This window comes from Rhea pennata, chromosome 5 (genome assembly GCF_028389875.1).
Source record: "Rhea pennata isolate bPtePen1 chromosome 5, bPtePen1.pri, whole genome shotgun sequence".
NCBI classification, from domain to species: Eukaryota; Metazoa; Chordata; class Aves; order Rheiformes; family Rheidae; genus Rhea; species Rhea pennata.
The window spans coordinates 1,022,579-1,041,306 of record NC_084667.1 but is presented as its reverse complement, the minus strand read 5'-3'; the positions used below and the strand labels follow the sequence as shown (position 1 = coordinate 1,041,306).

The following is an 18,728-nucleotide window of genomic DNA, read 5'->3' as shown; positions in this document are numbered from 1 at the left end:
AGCTTTAGCTGTGTTACTGAATGGTACCAGAGTTGCATCTTGTTAGTGACATACTACTATTTCAACTCTTTCACCAGAGTGCTTTTCTAATATCACTGTTGCCCAACTTAAACTAGCTCTCAGATGAGATATTCCACAAGCCTTGATTAGATGATTTTGCACATCTTTGCTCTTGAAGCACAGAACAGCTTCTGGGCCTTCCCTTTAGGTTTTCAGATTATAAATGTAGACGTGTTGCTTCTTTTGTGAAGTTCTATTATCTGGCTATGATTCTTGGCCTCAGACTTTATAGGCATGATGTCAGGGAACTGTACACTTTAGCATGCTTTGTCCTCATAAACAGACCATCTACGCTGTCAAATTTGTCAAGTCTTCTCCAAAAGACACTCAGCAGAGTGTCTTTTAGACATGCAGAGTCTCCATGTACTGTGTAACAAGATGATAGGTGTGCAAGATGTCAAGCAAAGTTGATTGCTTTCATGAACTTCACTGCGGTTTAGAGACTTGTCATGTTCTTTAGAGATTTGTCTGAGTACTTAATATTTAATATTTAGACAACAAAACACCCCAAATTAGAAGCATGTAGCATCTCTAGTTCACTGTCGTATGGCACAACCAAAAAGTCATTTGGACCTCAGGTGGAATCCTGGGCAGCACAAGCAGGGAGGAGTCCTTAAAGCCTCTTAAAACCCTGTGGTGTAATGCTGTCTTGTCCTGAGTCTTTTGGGAGGCTTGATAGTGGCAAAGGCATTTGGCTCTGCAGGGTATTTCTGCTTTTAGGAGGAGCAGAAGGCTTTGAGTACTCCCCTGATCTCATGAATCCTAACCCTACCAAAGTCAACAGCCTGATTTTTGTTTGCTTTTTTATTCTTTTCAAGTGCTGTAGATTTCACCAATTTAGCCCAAATGTAACTTTTCACTAGCCTCTTGAGATTTGAAAAAGGGCCCTGAGCTGCTCCCTTAATTCCCCATTCTTTTATTCAGTGGGATCTTGCCATTGCTGCTTTAGCACATATAGTTAGGAGCACAGCGTTCTGGGAAGGCCTGCACAGGAGGAAACTTAATGGAAAATATTAAGGAGAAAAAAATGTGTTTGGTGGACTTTTTATATTAAAAGGGAAAAAAGAAAAGAAAAGGGGGAGGGGGAGATTTGTTCACTGTAATAGGAACCAAATGTTGGCTGGGACAGCAGCTGCACTCTCACTCTCTCCCTGTAAACTGTGTGAGCGGCTTTTCAAAGGCAGCATTACAGGGTGCAGGGCTAACTTATTGGTCCTGGCTTAACCCCTACCTCTCTGGAGAACGGTAAGGAGTGTGAATTTCCAGGAAGGTGGCAGATCAGTGACTTTTATTACAAGCCCAATCAAAAGTATATTCTAAACAGATAGTGATGTCTATTTGTTATAGAATCATAGAATCAGTAAGGTTGGAAGGGGCCTCTGGAGACCATCTAGTCCAACCTCCCTGCTCAGCAGGGTCACCTAGAGCATGTCAGACAGGGTTGCATCCAGGCAGGCTTTGAATATCTCCAGCGAAAGACACTCCACAACCTCTCGGGGCAACCTGTTCCAGTGCTCCGTCACTCTCACAGGGGAGAAATTCCCCCTCACGGTCAGGCAGAACTTCCTGTGCTTCAATTTCTGCCCTTTGCCTCTTGTCCTGTCACACGGGGCAACTGAAAAGAGTTTGTCCTCGTCCCCTTGACACCCTCCCTTCAGGTACTTGTACACATTGATAAGATCCCCCCCTCAGTCTTCTCTTCCCCAGGCTGAAGAGGCCCAGCTCTCGCAGCCGTTCCTCAGAGGGCAGGTGCTCCAGCCCTCTGATCATCTTTGTAGCCCTACACTGGACTCTCTCTGGTAGCTCCATGTCTCTCTTGTACTGGGGAGCCCAGACCTGGACACAGTGCTCAAGATGAGGCCTCACCTATACTTTCATCTTCATGTGATACTGCTCCTCTCCACCTCTAAAATACGAACTCTACTTAGATAAAGTACTAATAAATGTATGGCAGTGAATAGATAGAGCTCACCAGCCTTTTCCAGTTCAATTTTCAATAGACGTATCTACACTGATAGGGGCAAAATTAGAAGAAACTGAATACAAGGCACATTTTGTGTTGATCCGCTTGATCCATCACAAGATTTTACAGTGGATCATATATAGTAAAGAAGAGCTTTCCCATCTCCATAAGGGTGCAACGTTGCGCCTAGGTTCCTGGTACTTCAAATTCTGTGGAGTGTGTACATTCACCTGAGAGACTCTACGTGGACTAGAAGAAGTGATCAAATTTAAGGTGAGGCTTAGCTAGCACGTTATCTAAGCCTGACATGACTTACCCTAATCAAAGCAAAACTAGGCAGTACAGTGAGGTGGCTTCATGCAGAGCAAGTCTGTTCTGTCTGAGTTTCACATCTATTTAATGCGTTAAAATTGGCAAGGTGGTGGGGGTGGGAGGGGGCAGTTCAGGCAAATACGTGACAGATTTAAGTAGGTAATCTTCCCCAAAGCTTCATTAAGAGAAAAGGAATGATAACAGGCTTCTTTCTCATCTGTATTAATCTTATCATATGTATGTCTAACCATTAAAATGTTTCTGCAGAGCCCTGAACCACGTCCCATTCAGTATAGCTCACCCCTGTGTTTGCACTAATTGGGGGTGGAAAGGCTGTGTGATCTTGTTAATGTGGTTCACATGGAGGAGATAAGTTCAGCTGCCTTCACTGCTTCTCCAGTGACTTGATGAGCAGCAATAGGATGGAGGCATTGAACTTTCTAGCCAGCTGGCTGTTAGCTTTCTTCTTGATTTGGTCTTTGTACAAGTGAATTTCAAAGCTGCCCTGTGTAAGAAGAATAAACCAATGTAGTTTACCTGCCAAGTATTTCCCAGATCAGAGAGGCTGACAGTATTTTGTAAGTGGCATGGAGCCAAGGATGCTACTAGGGGCCCAACAAAAATTGGCTCCACTAAAGAGTAAATATTTCATTTCATTTACAAAGGCTGCCAGGCTTAATGCTCCTAAAAGTAAGGGATTGATAATGCCAGCTAAGTCCAGGAATAGTTTAGGTAGATTATGGAGCACTGTAGGGGAAACCTAATCTCAGCCTACTGGTCCTCTGCTGCACTATCTTGAGATGCCTCATTTCTAATCTGCTGTACTCATGGCTCTGCCTCGATATGGAGACCCAGGACCTGAAATGCACTTAATTCCTGATCTATAGCGGTGAATAGGGACTATATTGCTGTTGTTGTAAGAAAATCACTTTTTGCTCCAAAACCCAGGTATTTGATGGCAGGTAAAGAAGCAGGAATAGCTTACAGAAGCCAGGGAGAAAGAAATAAATTAGATAACAGCATATACCAGAAAAAAAAAATAAAAAGAAAGAAGCACTTGTAGAATAAAGTAGATAAGCAAGGTGGCAATAGGCTCTCCCTATATAGCTGTTGTACATCCACATCTGGAATAACGTGTTCAGTTTTGGGCATACTCCTAGCCCTCCATATTCATAAATTGGAGAAAATTCAGAGAAAAGGAATATGTAGTCAAAGGTCTAAAGGGACTGAGTTAAGGAAAAAAAATGAGGGTAGTTAAGTGTACTGAGGTTGGCCAGGCTCTGAAGGGACAGAGATCCCTTCAGGATCTCTGGAGGTTTGGATTCAAAATAGAGGGAAGGTCAGGCAGTTAAAATGAAGGAAAAAAATAGGTTTAGTTGGGAGTTTCAGGGAAAATTCTGGGTACTGAACATGTACCTGCCTCTGGAGTTGTGCAGCTGGCAATGCATGGACTGCTCTGACCACTAGAACATGTGCTTATCCTGCACCATGAGGAGATGATTTGGATGCTTTTGCTCACATCTTTATTTTTGAATAAAATTCTTGTAACAACATCAAGTCTTTCAGTTGAAAGGGGGAATTGTGAGAATAGCAGAGAGGGACTCCTGACATTTGCTACTAATTAAGCACATTAAAATGTCCTGGGATGCTTGAATGGTGCCTCTGGTAGCTATTTCAGTTAACCTGTGAATGGATCTGTGTCTGGCAGTTGTAGTTAAAGCTGCAGATCCTTTCATGTTCTTTCCCTAAACCAACATGCAACTCAATCCCAAGGCTTTTCACGTGGGCCTTGTACATCTCCTGCTGTCTAATGGCACAAAGATGCTGACTGTTCTCTTACCTGTTGTATAGGTAAAAGTAGCTTGAACCACTGGCATAGTGGGAAGCTGAAGAACTGAGACTCAAACTGTTGCAAGTGGCCTGCAGCTGTGCGTCATCACTAAGAGGGGAAAGTTTGATTGATGATCTGCAACAGAAACTCTCCTACACCTCTGCAACACCTTCACCATGGGAGATTGTATTTGTCGCTTTGAACTGGATTTGAACCCAAAATGCAGTTCCACACGTTTGCTGTGCCAACGCAGCCTTGACAAACTGCTCATTAACTTTAAAAGCTTTTCCTTGGCTTCTCTTGCAGAGCTTGAAAGCAGATTGCAAGCCAGGTGATGGCATCCTAGTTTTATGTAGGCCAGCTGCTTCCTGCCTCTTTACTGTCTTTACGTACCTGCGCTGTTGAGAGTTCTGGACAGCTCCCTGAGCTTCGGAAGATCTCCAAAGTCCCAGGCACACCTCATTTAGGAATATTAAAAGTGCTTTGTTCTTCCCTGGTTTTTGGAAAGCTAACTTTCCTTACCTTTGTAGCGTAGCTGCTGTTGAGTGCTTTAGGTACTTGCATATTGCGGCAGTAAGATCTGCAGACCATGCTAAAATACAGGCTCTTGCTGACTAAACTGCACCAAAGTCACTCTTTCTTAGACATTCCTGATAACAGCAGAGGCCAGGAGGAAACCATTCTCAAGGATCTGTTGCTCTATTTTTCAAGCTTTAATTTACTGCTTTTGAAGCTGAGGAGAGAAAAAGAGGGAGAAAAGACAAAGAAAGGCCTTGAGGCAAGCGGCACTGTGAGAGGCCTGACAGTCCTGCACTCTAGCCAGGCCCCCAGCGTCCTGGGTTGCATCCCACTATGTTTATCATTTCGCTATAGCCAGCCCGAATCTAGGGCCTATTGTTAGGGATGGAAGCAGCATGAAGTGTGCCAAAGAAAATGTTCTGTGTTTTTCTGAGTGCCTGAACACAAGTCAGCAGGATGCTGGGAGCTGCCACACTCGACAGAATCATTAGTTCTAATGCCAACTACTTTCTAGCATCCGGTGCCCACGAAAGCTTTATTCTGAAAGCTTCCTGGACTTGTCATATCACCTGAATGCCCTGTGGGCCTGAGACTGTCTTGCATTCCACAGCAAGGTGGGATCGCTGGTTTCTAAATGCTTTTGGCTCCCTTGTTGCCAGCAATGGCCCTTGTTCCTCTTTAACTCCAGTCTTTACGGGAAAGGTTATAAAATGCTTTCATTGTCAGTTTGTTTCTGCATCTGAAAGGATAATTTTTTTTTTCAGTTTGCTAGACCTCCAGCCATACTTTCTCCCACTGTGATCCTATCAGTTCTCACAAACTAAGCAGGGTTAAACATAGAAGAATATTTTTCAAGAATGCCTAAGCTCCATTTTCTTAAGTAATTTGATCCTAGTTTGCATTGCTGTTCAGTGGGATGTAGGCACTTTTCAAAATGTTTCATAAGTTCACGCTTGGTAGGTGATACATGGGGAACAGCAGCAGGCTTCATGAATTGCTGTTGTTGCCTGGCCCACGGGAGTCAGTGTCAAACAAGTGCCCACTTGTGCCATTGGAAGAAGGCTTCAGTCAAAGAATAAATGAAAGCCCTATACGTAGTATTTGTGGTATTTAAAAATCGTTAATTGTTTTTGAGAACATTGGCCATTTTAGACCCAATTTAAATCCAAAATGTGGATTGAAAAATTATATTCTGAATCCCTTTTATTCCTGCATTATGCTCCTCCCTGATTATTTCTATGTATTTTCAGTTGGGTAAAGATTTTTATTTGCCCTGTCCTCTCCTGTTGTCTTTGTTGTCCTCTATACCTCATCCCAGAGATGACTGTGTTGTAGCTTCAAAACATCTGCTTTGTCAGATGCTTTGAATGAGCTGCTTTGGAATGGTGGGTGCTAGGAGAAGTGCAGGCTTACCAGTTTCAGCAGGGACTTACTGTGCATCAGAAGGTTCTAAGTAACTACAGGTTTCTCAGAGGATGGCATTCAGCCATTCTCTACAGCTGCAGTCTTGAGTAGTCCCTTCGAATCCCTCTGAAGTGGGCACAGAAGACCAGCTCTCTCCTTTTTCATAGGAGCTCATTACCACATCTTTTACATACAGAGGCTGGATTGCCTACAGCCTTTTATTCTGTAGTCAGTGAACAGACCACTAATATTAGCTCCTAGCACACGTGTAGAGAGTTGACTGCATAAGGGCTGCTTACATCAGAAGAGAGCTAATGAATTGGATAGGAGGTCCTCTTAGAGAGCCAAAGCATGAAAGGGAATTCAGAAGCAGAGAACATGAAGATTGGTGTGTGGTGTTGTAGCACTTTTAGGCTGGGTTGGGATAATAAAAGCATGGAGATCTGCTGGAATTGCTCTTGGAGGCAAACCTGTACCTTCTGTGATGCAAAAAAAAAACTTGCAGCAGAGAACTCTTAGGCTGTCAGTGAAGAGGAAGGGGGAATTCTGGCCCAGGCTTTATGAAAATTACAGTTCAAAGAAAGGAACACAGTGGGTTTCCTGCCAGAAGTACTGAGTAGCCCTAAGAGCTGCTGGAAGGATGGAATCTTGCTTACAAAGGATGGGCCTTAATGCCAAGGCTGAGATTTCCTGCACATACTAAAGACCTGAATCCTGGCCAGGTCTCTAAACTAAGCAACCCATAAATAATCCTGAACAACCCTGAGCTGTGAGAAGATTGCTCACAACTAGCCTGGCTGACAGAATGAAACCCTGTCTCTTCTGGTGGCACTGGCAGGAATTTGTTTTGTGTGTGCATGTGTATGTATGCATCCGTGCCTGTATCTGTGGTCTGTCCATGTGAGCAAATAAATGTACAAGCAATCAGTAGCATTCAAGCAATGATACTTCATTGAAAAGAAGCAGGTCTGTGAGTACTTATTCTGATGAGCACTCATTTCCACTGGGGGCATGGGGCATTTCGGGTGATTTTTGACTTTGTCTAAAAAGGTGACAAAGCTTTTTCCACAGTTTATATAGTCTTTCTACCATGTAAGTTCTAGCATCTATTAAGCAACTATTATCCCTTTACAACCTTTTTCCAGCCTTCTTTACAGTGCTGAGTTTATTGTAAAATTCCTTCAGCAGAAGAGCTAGCTTCAGGAAGACCCCAAACGTGCTGTCATGCTTTGATAAATCAGTTAACAGTTAGAGGCTGAGAATAGGAGTTGCACCATGAAATATCCTTCTGAGCATAGTAATTATACTGATAGCTGGAGCATGTAGCTGGCAGCAATGTATCAAGTGTCAGACCCTAAGCCCAGTTCTTTTGTACCTGGGCAAGCTTTGCCTTAGATGTAACATCAGCTGCTTGGCAGCATGCTACATGGTGACGGCAAAACTGTGGATGAAACATCTCCCTAGGAAAGTGATTCTATGGCTTGCAAATATGTAAGTTTTCTGTTGTCAAGGATTTAATGCTTATAGTGTAAGAAGTTAAATCCATGTGTAATGAAATTATATTGCTTTCCATCTATGTGGAAGCAAAACCTATGAAAGCTAACAGAAGCGTATTCAAACCTGAAGGATTTTGCAGGTCCTAAGAATAAAATATACTCAGGCAAGCCACAGTGTTTTAAATACGTTAACTAGAAAAAAAAGGGCTGTTGTGCTGCTGCCTCACATGCAGAGAAGGAGCATAAGTGCTAGAACTGCAGGAAATTGCATACAAGACTGTCTACACTGGGAGAAAATATTAGCCAATTTTTTTAAAAAAATAGTCTTTTCTGAAGATTTAATAACATTGTTTCCAGAGTGTTTTCCTAGATAGTTTAAACCAAATTTAACTGGGTGATATTTTGTCCTAAATATCTTATTTTGTGCTAGAGATCATACATTAGTTAAATCAGAAAAAGTAAGTTAAAGCAGGTTAGAAATCAAAGGCAAGCATTTGAGAGCCCATTGAAGTAAACAAACGCTGAATCAAGGTAGCACTTTCAATGTATTCTTAAAAAACTTGGGTCATCAGTCTCCAATTTTTGTATTTCTCTAATAGTAAATCCTTTGCTGACTATCTCAAAGCAAAAGAAATGAGAATCAAGGAAATGATCCTAAAGTTTTGCCATTCAGTTAGTGGCTCTCACCCTTCTATAGACTATAGTCACTGTGTCATCTCCATGACACACAGCCAGTTTGGCTATAAGCAGGACCAACTTTGGTGGAGTTTTCATTTGCATCAGTTTCATCTCCTCCATTTCACTTTGATTTTCAAGTTTTAGAACGGATCGCTCAATCTTGAGCTTCCCAAGCATTCTTTTGGATCAAAGGATAGAGTTTGTGCATTGGAGTTAGAACAAGTGTTAGTTTCTAGAATTAATCTTGTAACTTCACTGAATGCCCTAAAGACTGCTTGACTCTTCTCTAGCTTCTGTCTCAGATCTGAGACAAGTTTAGTTCCAGGTCCCTGATGCATAAACAGTACTGGTTGCATTAGGTCAGCCCGAGGTCTGTTTGGTTCAATGTCCTGCTCAGACAGTAGCCAATAGAAGATGCTGAGAGAAGAGTATTAGATAATGTTGTGGGATGATGATATTTCCCTAATACTCAGCAATCTGTAGCTCAGTGATGTTCTGGCTGAGAGGTGATATCTCTTTGTACGGGAATAGTGTTAGTGGCTGTTGTTTCCATGAGTTTGTCTAATCAGTTTTGAACCCCTGTAAATTTTTGGCATCCTTAGCTCTCCATGGTAATAAGGTATCCACAGTTTAATTGTGTGTTAGGAGAAAAAGTACCTCATTTCGTTTGCTTTAACCTGCCCACCTGGTGATTTCATCTGGTTTTGTCTACTTCTTGTATCTTGAGTGACAGTTCCCTATTCTCCCTTTCCCTGAAGTTCATGATTTTATAGATACTTTTCATCCTCTCTTTCAGTTGTCTCTTTTCCAAGCTGAAGAGTCCTTACTTATTTGATCATTCCTCAGTATATAAGCTATTCCATACCTTTGATCATCAGTGCAGCATTTCTTTGTACTTTTTCTAGTCTTACTGTACGCTTTTTGAGATGCAAGGGGGCACATGGAGTAGAACTATGAGATGGATGTGATTTGAATTTATATGGTAGCATAATAGCATTCTCATTTTTTTCCATATTCCTTTCCTAATAATTCCTAACACTTGCTTTGTTTTTTGATTGTTTTACTGATGTTTACTGAAACATCATAGAAAAATCTATTACAGCTATAGCTATAAGCTCTCTTTCCTGAAGGGAAATAACTAGTTCAAAACTCATTGCTGTGTAAGACCAGGGATTGAGTTTCTCTGCGTACATGACTTTGTAGTTGTTAAAATAGAATGTAATGTGCCAATTTAATGTCTAATCATTCAGTACTGTGAGGTTTTTTTGCATTTCTTCATAGTGACTTTCGTTTTTACTCTTCTCCATAGTTGGGTATCAGCAAAAACTTGAATAAGTTCATTCTCTTTTTCCAAATCATTTTTAAATAGTTTAAACAGCAGAGACCATAGCACAGATCTATGTGAGACCCCACTGGTCATCTCCTTCCATTGTGAAAACTGTGCATTTATTCTATTCCTCATCTTTTAACTAGTTTTTAAGTCCATGAGAAAGTATTCCCTTTGGCTTATGTTGGCGTAGTTTCTTAAAGGACATTTTGAACGACCTTATCAAATCTTTCTCAGTTGAGAAATTGCTGGTGTGAAAACGTTATTTCATGGAAAATGAGCAAGTAAAATGTTGTTTAGTCCAAGATGGAAGTATTGAAGATAATGATCCATTAGTGGTATTGATGAGGAATTAATCAGGCTATTTACTCAGCGCTAAGGTGACGCTAACAGAGCTCCTGAATGCTCCTCTTCAGCTTCATATCTGCTGCAGTTGATGTTTGTTTGTTTCAAATACTGTCAAACACTTTCAAATAATGTTTGTTTCAAATACTGGTCTGCCGTGACCCCCCAGCTGTCTCCCAAAGGGTGCATCGCAGTCCAGCACAGTCCGGTACGCTTTTCAGCTGTCAGCACGACCTGACTTTACTGGGAGGATTACAGAGACTGCAGCTGCTTCACACATTGGCAAAGAAGTCTAGGGAGCTTTAACATCTGGATGGATGATGGAATCAGTATCTGTGCAATGGAAGGGGCAGTTACTACCCTTGGGATGGAGGTAGGGTCAGAATGACAGCAACTTGATCATAGCCCATGTGGTGAGCTGGTGGGACTGGAGAGGAGACAGCTGGGGATCATTTTGAAGATTCCTTGTGCCTTGTTGTGTCCTTCTTCTAAGTTATGCCTTTTGTGGCATTCTGTGCCCAGTAAGGGACAGTGCTGGAAGGCCAGCAACACACACACATCCTTGTGATACCATTGCAGAGCTCAGCAATTGCAAGTAAAGCCACAACAGTAGATTGCCTTGACCCCACTACTGTGGGGAAACTTAAAAGAATACGCACATCATGAATGTAACCACTGTAGAGGTTCCCATGTTCATTTTGTTTGAGGATGGAGAGGGAAAGAGAAAGGGGAAAATACCTGAGATAGAATCTTTAGATAGAATCAAGAGGAAAAAGAGCACCTACGGGAGTTTTAGAAAGGAGGAGAGAAACTGTAGGCGTTTTGAGAGGGGGAACTGAGGAACCCTGGAAAACAGAGGAGATGTTAAAATGTAGCCAGATTCAGACCTATATAACTTGGGTTTCAGGCCTGAGTACTGCCTGCAATGTTACACAGTTTTCCAAGAAGTGGTGAAAGGGAAAGAATTGAAACAATAAAAATCTTGGTAAGGGAGCAGAGAGCAAGTCATTTATCCAGCTTTGCACAGGGGTACGGTGGAAGTATGAATGGCATCGCTTGCACAGAGAAGTCTAGAAATGACTATTGCCTCATAGGCAATAAAGTGGTAGTGGTGCTCCAAGCAGGAGTCCCCAAGGAAGGGAGGTGGAGGTGTTGGTCGTTGAACTCCTTTTCTGATGGGCTGTTTTATTCCTCTGTTACTGAGAACCTGAGGAGGAAAGGGACCCTTTGGTGTTCAGAGTCCTTGTCCTCAGTTTTCTTTGAAAGGGATGCATTCAGCCATCACTGGGGGAGAGTTTTCCGGTCTTGTTTCAAACATCCTTTAGAACGTTTTAAGGAGTTGCTGTGATAGTGAAGATTACAGGGGAGGCAGTAACACACAGGGGAAGCCATGACACCTTCAAAGTATCCAGGATGTAAGTTGTGATAGGATCATGAAATGAGGAGACTAGAGTAAGTCCCTTGCTAAAAACATGACCTACACTCTGCATCGTGGCATAAAACAGAAGCACAATGTGTCTTTTACATGCTAGGCAGTTATAACATGCACAGGAAATACAAGGAAAGTCTGCAGGAGGAACCCAAAGGAAATACTTGGAAAGAGCAGCTGAGAGAATCATGACAGATCTCAGAAAGGACTTGGGAAGCCCACGTGCTGAGGCTTGAAGTTTTTATTAGCCAGAGTGTCAGGATTCAGTGGGCTATATGGCATCCTGTTTTGTGAGTATAGGATGTGTGGGTTGCTGGGCCATTGTAGCCTCTTCAGGCCACCTCGTGGCCCTGTCAGTCTGCCACCTGCTCTCTGCAAAGCCCCTAGGCCCTGTGTAGATGTGTGCTGTCGCTGCCTTCTGGCCTAGGCTTACAAACTTCAAAGCAAGCCAGTGAGCTCCTGTTGGTACTACTTATCACGTTGCAGGCCACAGCTGAACTACCACCATATAAGCCTGTGTTGTAAGAACTCCTGCCTCTTTGTGGGAGGCTTTTGCTAGTCTGAAATGGGATTAGATTACTCAGATGATGAAAGAAATGAATCCGCGTTCAGTCCCCTCAGATCTTTTGAACTGTATCTGTATGGAGCCAATATTTGCCCTAATTGCAAACCTTACCCTACCAGCCCTTTGTCCCCCCTGTGAGTGTTACACTACATGTCTGTCTTTTATTCCACCCTCACTGCAGCATGTATATGCTTGGTATAAAGCTTGTGTTAGTGTATTAATAAAATTTCTGTGAACCCAAACAAATACCTGTCTCCCTACAGATGGGAATTTTTAGCTCTTCTTCTATTGCAATTTTGCCTCTCTTCAGAGTTAATCGGCTGTTGACATGCTTCAGTCTTGAGTTTTCCTTGTCCTTTCTCTTCCTTTGTTCTCCCTCAAGTATGAGGTTATGGCTGGTAATACAGTCCCAGTCTGGAATTCAAGAGGTTCTTTAGCAAGGCCGTAGGTGGCACATGGCACCTATGGCAGGTGTTGTGTTTGGCAGAGACCACTTAATACAAATTCTTAACCTGGGTAGGTAGTAGGATGTATTTGGGAAGCAGTGGTGCCCTGTAAGCAAGAGTCTGTGTATGCAGAATGATGGAGATGTGATGGCTCTTCTTTTCTCAGGGCTCCGGAGAGTGATCATTTTTCCTGGGAAGGGGAGTTGGAGAACAGTGTTTACAACAAGATGACAGGGAGTCAGCTGGCACATCCCAACTATCAGCTCCATTTTGCTGTGCGGCAACTCCAGCAGCAGAAACTTCAGTCTCAACAGCTGTTGGAGCAAAGTCAAATTCGGCACCAGGTAACTAAGAAAAATGCTGTCTGGGAAGTAACAGTGCTGAGTCTTAGATGTACAGGACCAACTCAGAGCCAGCGTACGTGGCACAGCTTTTGTGGAGGAAGGAGCTCTTCCAGTGGGTTATGACAACAGAACTAATATTACATGAAGTGATTTTGGTAATGTTTTGATTCTGTGGTTCCCATTGGCCTCTTTCACTGTGTCAGCATCCTCTTCTATTTGCCTACTGGCGTGCTGCTGCTTGCTTTACTGCACTAATTTGGGGCTGATACTGGTGCGTCCCTTTATAGTGCCTCAGACATCCTTATGACTGTCTTCCTGTTCTTCCCTGTTCTGTATCAGCTAATCCTGTCACTGGGTGGCATGATCCTGCTTTTACTTGAGTTTGAGTGTGACCCAACTTGAGGCATTACCTGAGACAAACAAGTAATGCTAAACAGGTAATGCCTTCCCTGTTAAAGGGAGGTCTTCAGATGAATAAATCTCTGCTCAGAAGAGACTGATCTCCACTAGCAAGGACCTAATTGCTTGGCAGTTTGGCAGGGCTAGACTCCAATAAAATTAAAAGCAAAACTAACTCGTAGAGGTCTGAACACCCACTTTCCCTCCTATGAAGCAGATGAGTCACTAGTCAAGGTCCGTGAGAACAACTTATAGTCAAATTGCCCCCATTCTTTTTTTAAAAGAGTGTTGAGGGAGAGGCACTTCCACCTTTCCTCCTCACACTGCCTTTCTCAAAGCCCTCACTCAGCCATGTGGTTTCCTTCCCCAAGTTCCCCCACCTCCAGTGTGTTTGCTGCCCCTCTGAGCAGGAGCAGGAGGTCTTCCTTTCATCTCTATCCTAGCGGGTCTGGGTGGGCAGTAGAGGCTGCTTATGAGCTCAGGAGAGGGCTATGAGCTACACTGTGCCTGTGAGGAGGCTGGAGCTGCCATGGAGTCTGACTGAGTCCTCTTCTAATTGCTGACATTGAGCTGATGTTATTCTTGGCCTAGGGCAGAGCCATTACTCAGGAGTTTCTGTTAAAGTGATTCTTTGTTAAAACTCCACTCACCCCCTCAACATCCCCCTTCCCACTCTCCCTCCCCTTCTCCCTCTGAGCCAAGCAGGTCAGAGTTACAGTATTGAGGCCATTGCCATGCTGTAGGGCTCAGGCGTCTCTGAAGTTGCCGCTAATGAAGAAAAGTTTAAAGAAGTTTTGCTGAACATGGACGCTGTCGAACTTTGTAATGAAAACCACATCTTAATAAAATGACCGTCTCTTGGACATTTCCTCTCCCACCAGACTTTGGACCTGACTGGACCTCCCTTTCCATTCACAATTGCATTGATCCTCTGTTGCCCCTCCTTGTCATGCATTACGCTCATCTTCGCTCATCAATCCCCAGTTCCCTCTCTAGTTTGCTCACTGATTGCTTCCTTCGGCTAGCGAGCCTTTCACACTTCAGCCCCTTGACTAACCTTCACAGGAGCTGCCTTCTCCTTGCTGCTGCTTGCATACTATCTGTTTTGTGGCTTCCATGACAACTTTTCCTGCTGGCCACCATCCGTCCTCTTTTCCTTCTCCTTTCTCCCCCACTATCAGTTTAATTTCTCCTACCTGCAGGGCGTTACCACATTTCCTGTGCAGTGTCACCTAAGCCACCTATCTCCCATTGCCTCTCCCTTTTGTTCCTTGTATTGAGATCTGCTCCCACTTTGTTGTCTTGTCTGTTACCTTCAAGTCCCCATCCCACCTTCTGTTTTCCTAGCTCATCTCCATTTCTGTTACAGAGCATCCTTGTGCCAGTGGCACTGACCACTCATTTTATAAAATTTTCTCAGAAAAGTATTGAAAGTATTTCTAGTTTCTTTCATCAGATTATCAGCTGGAAATAAAGGAGAAGCTAAGAGAAGGCGAGTTTCTTATTCTATGCTCTGCAGAACTTGAGAATCTCAAATTTAGTCCTTCTCCGTGCATCTCCTTTGCTATCTTCCTTTTCTCATACCTTCCCTTCCCTTTCTTGTCTTCTGTAGATTGCTAACTGTCATGATCTTTTCTAATACAGCATCATGTTTTTTTCCTGCTGTCTTTTCACCAGCAGCTTGGCATGGATGCCAGAAATGGGGGAAAGCATTCTAATATCCTGGAAGTAAGATGCATGTAACTGGGAGCACTCAGAGTTTAGCTTCAATTGGGTCTTATATATGAAGCCCTCATCACAGTGAAAAGGATTACATTTTGCACATCGTAGCACTAACAGGCTGATCAGGACACAGTCAACAGTTGTTACTCTGTTCTAAGAAAGTGTATTGCACAAGGCCCCAAAAATTTCTGCATCTGTCTGGAAATTACCTCTCTTTCTTGTAACACTTAAAGCCCTGCAAAGGGAAGACAGTCTAGGAGGACAGTTTGGAGATTCTATACTGTCATTAAGGCCTGGCTTTGAGGAGAAGGAATGATAAGAGGAGAACAAGGGTTTGACTTCAGTGTGGGCTCCGTGGACTTGGATTCACTGTTTTTAGTGGATCCTGGATTTTTCCCAAATGACCTTAACCAGAATTAAAGGGCTGTTTGGCCAGAGCAGCGCTCTGGAGCTTGGGAAGCCGCAGTTTTGGTCTTGGCTCCTGTCAAAGTTATTGGATGAATGTCAGAAAATTACCTCCCCGCTGTGTGGTCAGTTTGTCTGATTAACACTGACCCACTGTATGAAATGCTTTGTAATTGTGAAAGCTTACTTCCATAAACCAAAGAAATGTATCCCCCAAAGGGGAATATCTATCACTTGAAAGAGTGTCAGAATATCTCTGCTTTTGGGAATGCGTGCAGCATATCTCCAAGCCATATATTTCATGTTTGTCCAAGTTCTTGTTATGGCTTGGAAGGCAGACTAGTCAGTTGTCAGTAGCTGAGATGCATTTATCAAGATATCATGGTGTGACCATACAATGGGATTAGATGGCTGTCTTTCCTTTTCTTTGTGACAGCTGGACTGGTTGTCTGTATATGGATAGCATGTGAACAAATAACAGAAGTACCATTATTAATAGCAAAGACAAATACTTCTGCCTGTATGTTAGCCAATTAGATAGGCTGGAGATGAGCTGGATGTGTTGGAAAACATAGGTAGAAGTTCCTAGCCAAGTATTTGTGTAATAGGAATACTCCCCCTACTATGCAGAGGAGGTATGTGACCATGAGGGCTTACTGTATATTCATTTGTGGTAGTGCCCACTCTTGGTTGAGCACTTTGCAGACACTTACGAATGATGATTCCTCCTCCAAGCATTTCACAATTTACAGAGCAAAAGATACTATGTAGGTGGAGGAAGGAGAATAATAACCAACACTTTACTTTTTGTGGATGTCAGTTCATGCGGTGTAGTCTGGTGGAAATGGATCTTCGGTATCAGAACAGGTATTTCATTCCCTGGATCTGCTTTGTACAGTGATAGGACCAAGGAACAAATATAGCACAAGGCCTGAGAAAAGAGATAAAATAGAGAAGGGTAGAGTTTGAAAGTGGAATCAAGAGGCTTAAATCTGTTATCAACAGAATCAAGGAACAAGGATTACAAAATCAAACCAAAAGACATGAAAAATAGGTTTGTAGCAGTATTTTTAATGTTTAAAGGAGACTTCCTTTATGACCTAGATGTTAGTATCACTGCTGCAGTTGGCAAGGCAGTTAATATACCATCGTTGTTTGTTCTTTAATTGTTTCCTGTACTGGAAAGATGCCATTAGCTGTTAGGGAGGTTCTTCCTACTCTGTGTGGCCATGTTCAGTCTGCTTAGCCCAGCACCTGCTGGGTTTTGAGTTTTATGCCAAACATTTCACATGGGGAATAAACTAAATTCAAACAAGAACAGTTCAGTCGTATAGTGGAATGATCCCCGTCAGTCCTACTTATATCAAAAAGATCATGTTAAGCAAGACCTAAATCTGGTTAATGAGTTGTGTGGTCACTTGTGATCATATTTGCAATCAGAAGTTTATATAGATTTTATGCTACAAAACACTGGGTTAAATTCATTCTAAATAATTCTTCTCTCTTAGTCATTTGAAAATGGTATGTTCTCTGAACTAAATATTTCATTTTGTGAAATTCAGCAAACTTTTTTTTTCCTTTTCACTTGTATGGATCTTTCCTGAATTCCCTGCAGTTTATTCAGATCTGACTAGGAACACTGGGTTCCTAGTAGTTCCTGCCTAATATTCCTAGAACTGTGTTATTCCTGCCTGTGGACACAGGGCCTCTTTGAATGTAGTCTTAAACATCATTAACTGTTTTCTGGGCTGTTGTATATTGGACTGCTGTCAGATTTGCAGCTTCTCTTACCCTTCAGTCTCTCATCCTTGTTTTTCAGCCTTCTCCCTCAGATTGTTTTCCCTCTAGATGTGCTAACTGCCATTTTTCCTATTTTAATCTTGTGATCCTGATGAGTCAAAGTCTCAGTCTAAGTAAAGTAGAACAACTGTTCTGAAAGCAGTAGTCTGTGCTGATTTATACCAGCTGAAGCTTTGTCCCCATGTTTCTGATTCCGTCACTATTATTAGACTTATGGTAACGCCCAGATGTGGTAAGTATCCTTCCAGTATAATGACATGACCCAATCCTTGCCTCCGAGAGCTCCCGGTTTAAAAAGATAAACCACATACCAAAAGCGAGACAAAGGAACGAGCACTGAGTCAATTTATTTTAGTATATTTTAGTCCCTGTTTTGAAGAATTTACTAAAGACGACCTGCTTCAGGACAGTCTGGAATTTACTCTCCCTTTTTTAATGTGTTGGTGACCTCAAGATGATCTTCTTCCTACAGTCTAACACTGTGGCAGTTAATGCAAATGATTGTTGCATCCACACTGATTTAACTGAATTTATTGATGAGTATTTGAAGGAATCTGCACCAAACAATTGATATGACTCCAAAGGTTTTCCAAACCTTTTGATTATCTGTATTTTTGTAATGTCACCCAAAATGCTATTGTTCTACTAACTTTTTTTAAAAAAAATAAATTCTCAACACTATTTATTGCTTATGAACATCTCAGTCTCCTGTGTTAGTGCTTTGGAACTGGCTGCCTAGCTGCACGGACCTGCGCGGTCAGGCTGCACACGTTTGCGCGTTGTCTGTGTCTGCCTGTTAGTTCCCATATGCTGCTGTGTGTCTCATCATCTTCAAACTTGGTTACCCGATTTAAACTGGATAACTATGGGATAGAAATCTCAAAGCTTTTTTTTAAAAAAACCAAAATCATGAAAATAAAGAGCTATGGATATGGGAAGGGGACTCAGCTACTGTTCCCACTAAGGCAAAGGCTGCAGTATGAGGCCACCCCTAGTTAGACAGCAGAAAATCCACACAAGAATGCCCCAAACCCATGAAGGAAGCATAATTTGGGACATGCTTTATATTAGATACTATAAGATTCAGCCCCAAGACAGATTTACAGGAAATGAGCTTCATTAGCTCCTCTGGTCACAGAGTGAGCATATTTTTGCTTGCAACATTTGTTCTGTTACTGTACTAGGGATGGGTGTTAGATACAGGGATCATAAGTGCCAGGAACATTCTTTCTGTTTTTGAGGATCACTAATATATCTGCTTTTCTTCAAACTTGTAGTACCTTCCTGCTTTTAATCATGAGCAGTCCAAATACTTTTAGATGTGCACTGTCATTAATGACAAGCTGTATGTGTTGAGAGCTTCCAATTGATAATGACTGGTTTTGTACAGAAAGCACTTCGTGGTGTTCACGTGTAGATGTGGATGCAATAGAAGTGTGAGCTAAGGGTGAACATGGGGAGTCAAGATCTTCTTTAAGTTCTTAACCTATGTTTTTATATTGCCTCAGTCTCTGGCTTGGGGAAGATCACTTTCTCTGTCAGTGCCTAAGATTCTCTACCTGCAAAACAGGGTTAATGTTGTCCTTCTCCAAAAGTTCCTACCTCCAAGGAGAATTATGCAAGAGAACTAACTCACTGATATTTTACATGATTTTTAGCTTAAAAAATCCTATAGTGTTCTAA

At 42.4% G+C, this 18,728-nt stretch overlaps 1 protein-coding gene across 3 annotated transcripts in view; it reads left to right on the top strand.

Annotated features, from left to right (window-relative positions):
* The window catches only part of TTLL5 (tubulin tyrosine ligase like 5), a 130,541-nt gene that overhangs the window by 91,234 nt on the left and 20,579 nt on the right, over positions 1 to 18,728 (top strand). For all 3 annotated transcript variants that reach the window (XM_062577517.1, XM_062577514.1, XM_062577515.1), the window contains one exon: positions 12,542 to 12,719. In XM_062577517.1, coding sequence (XP_062433501.1) covers positions 12,542 to 12,719 — 178 coding nt within the window. The remainder of the gene's footprint in view (positions 1 to 12,541; positions 12,720 to 18,728) is intronic.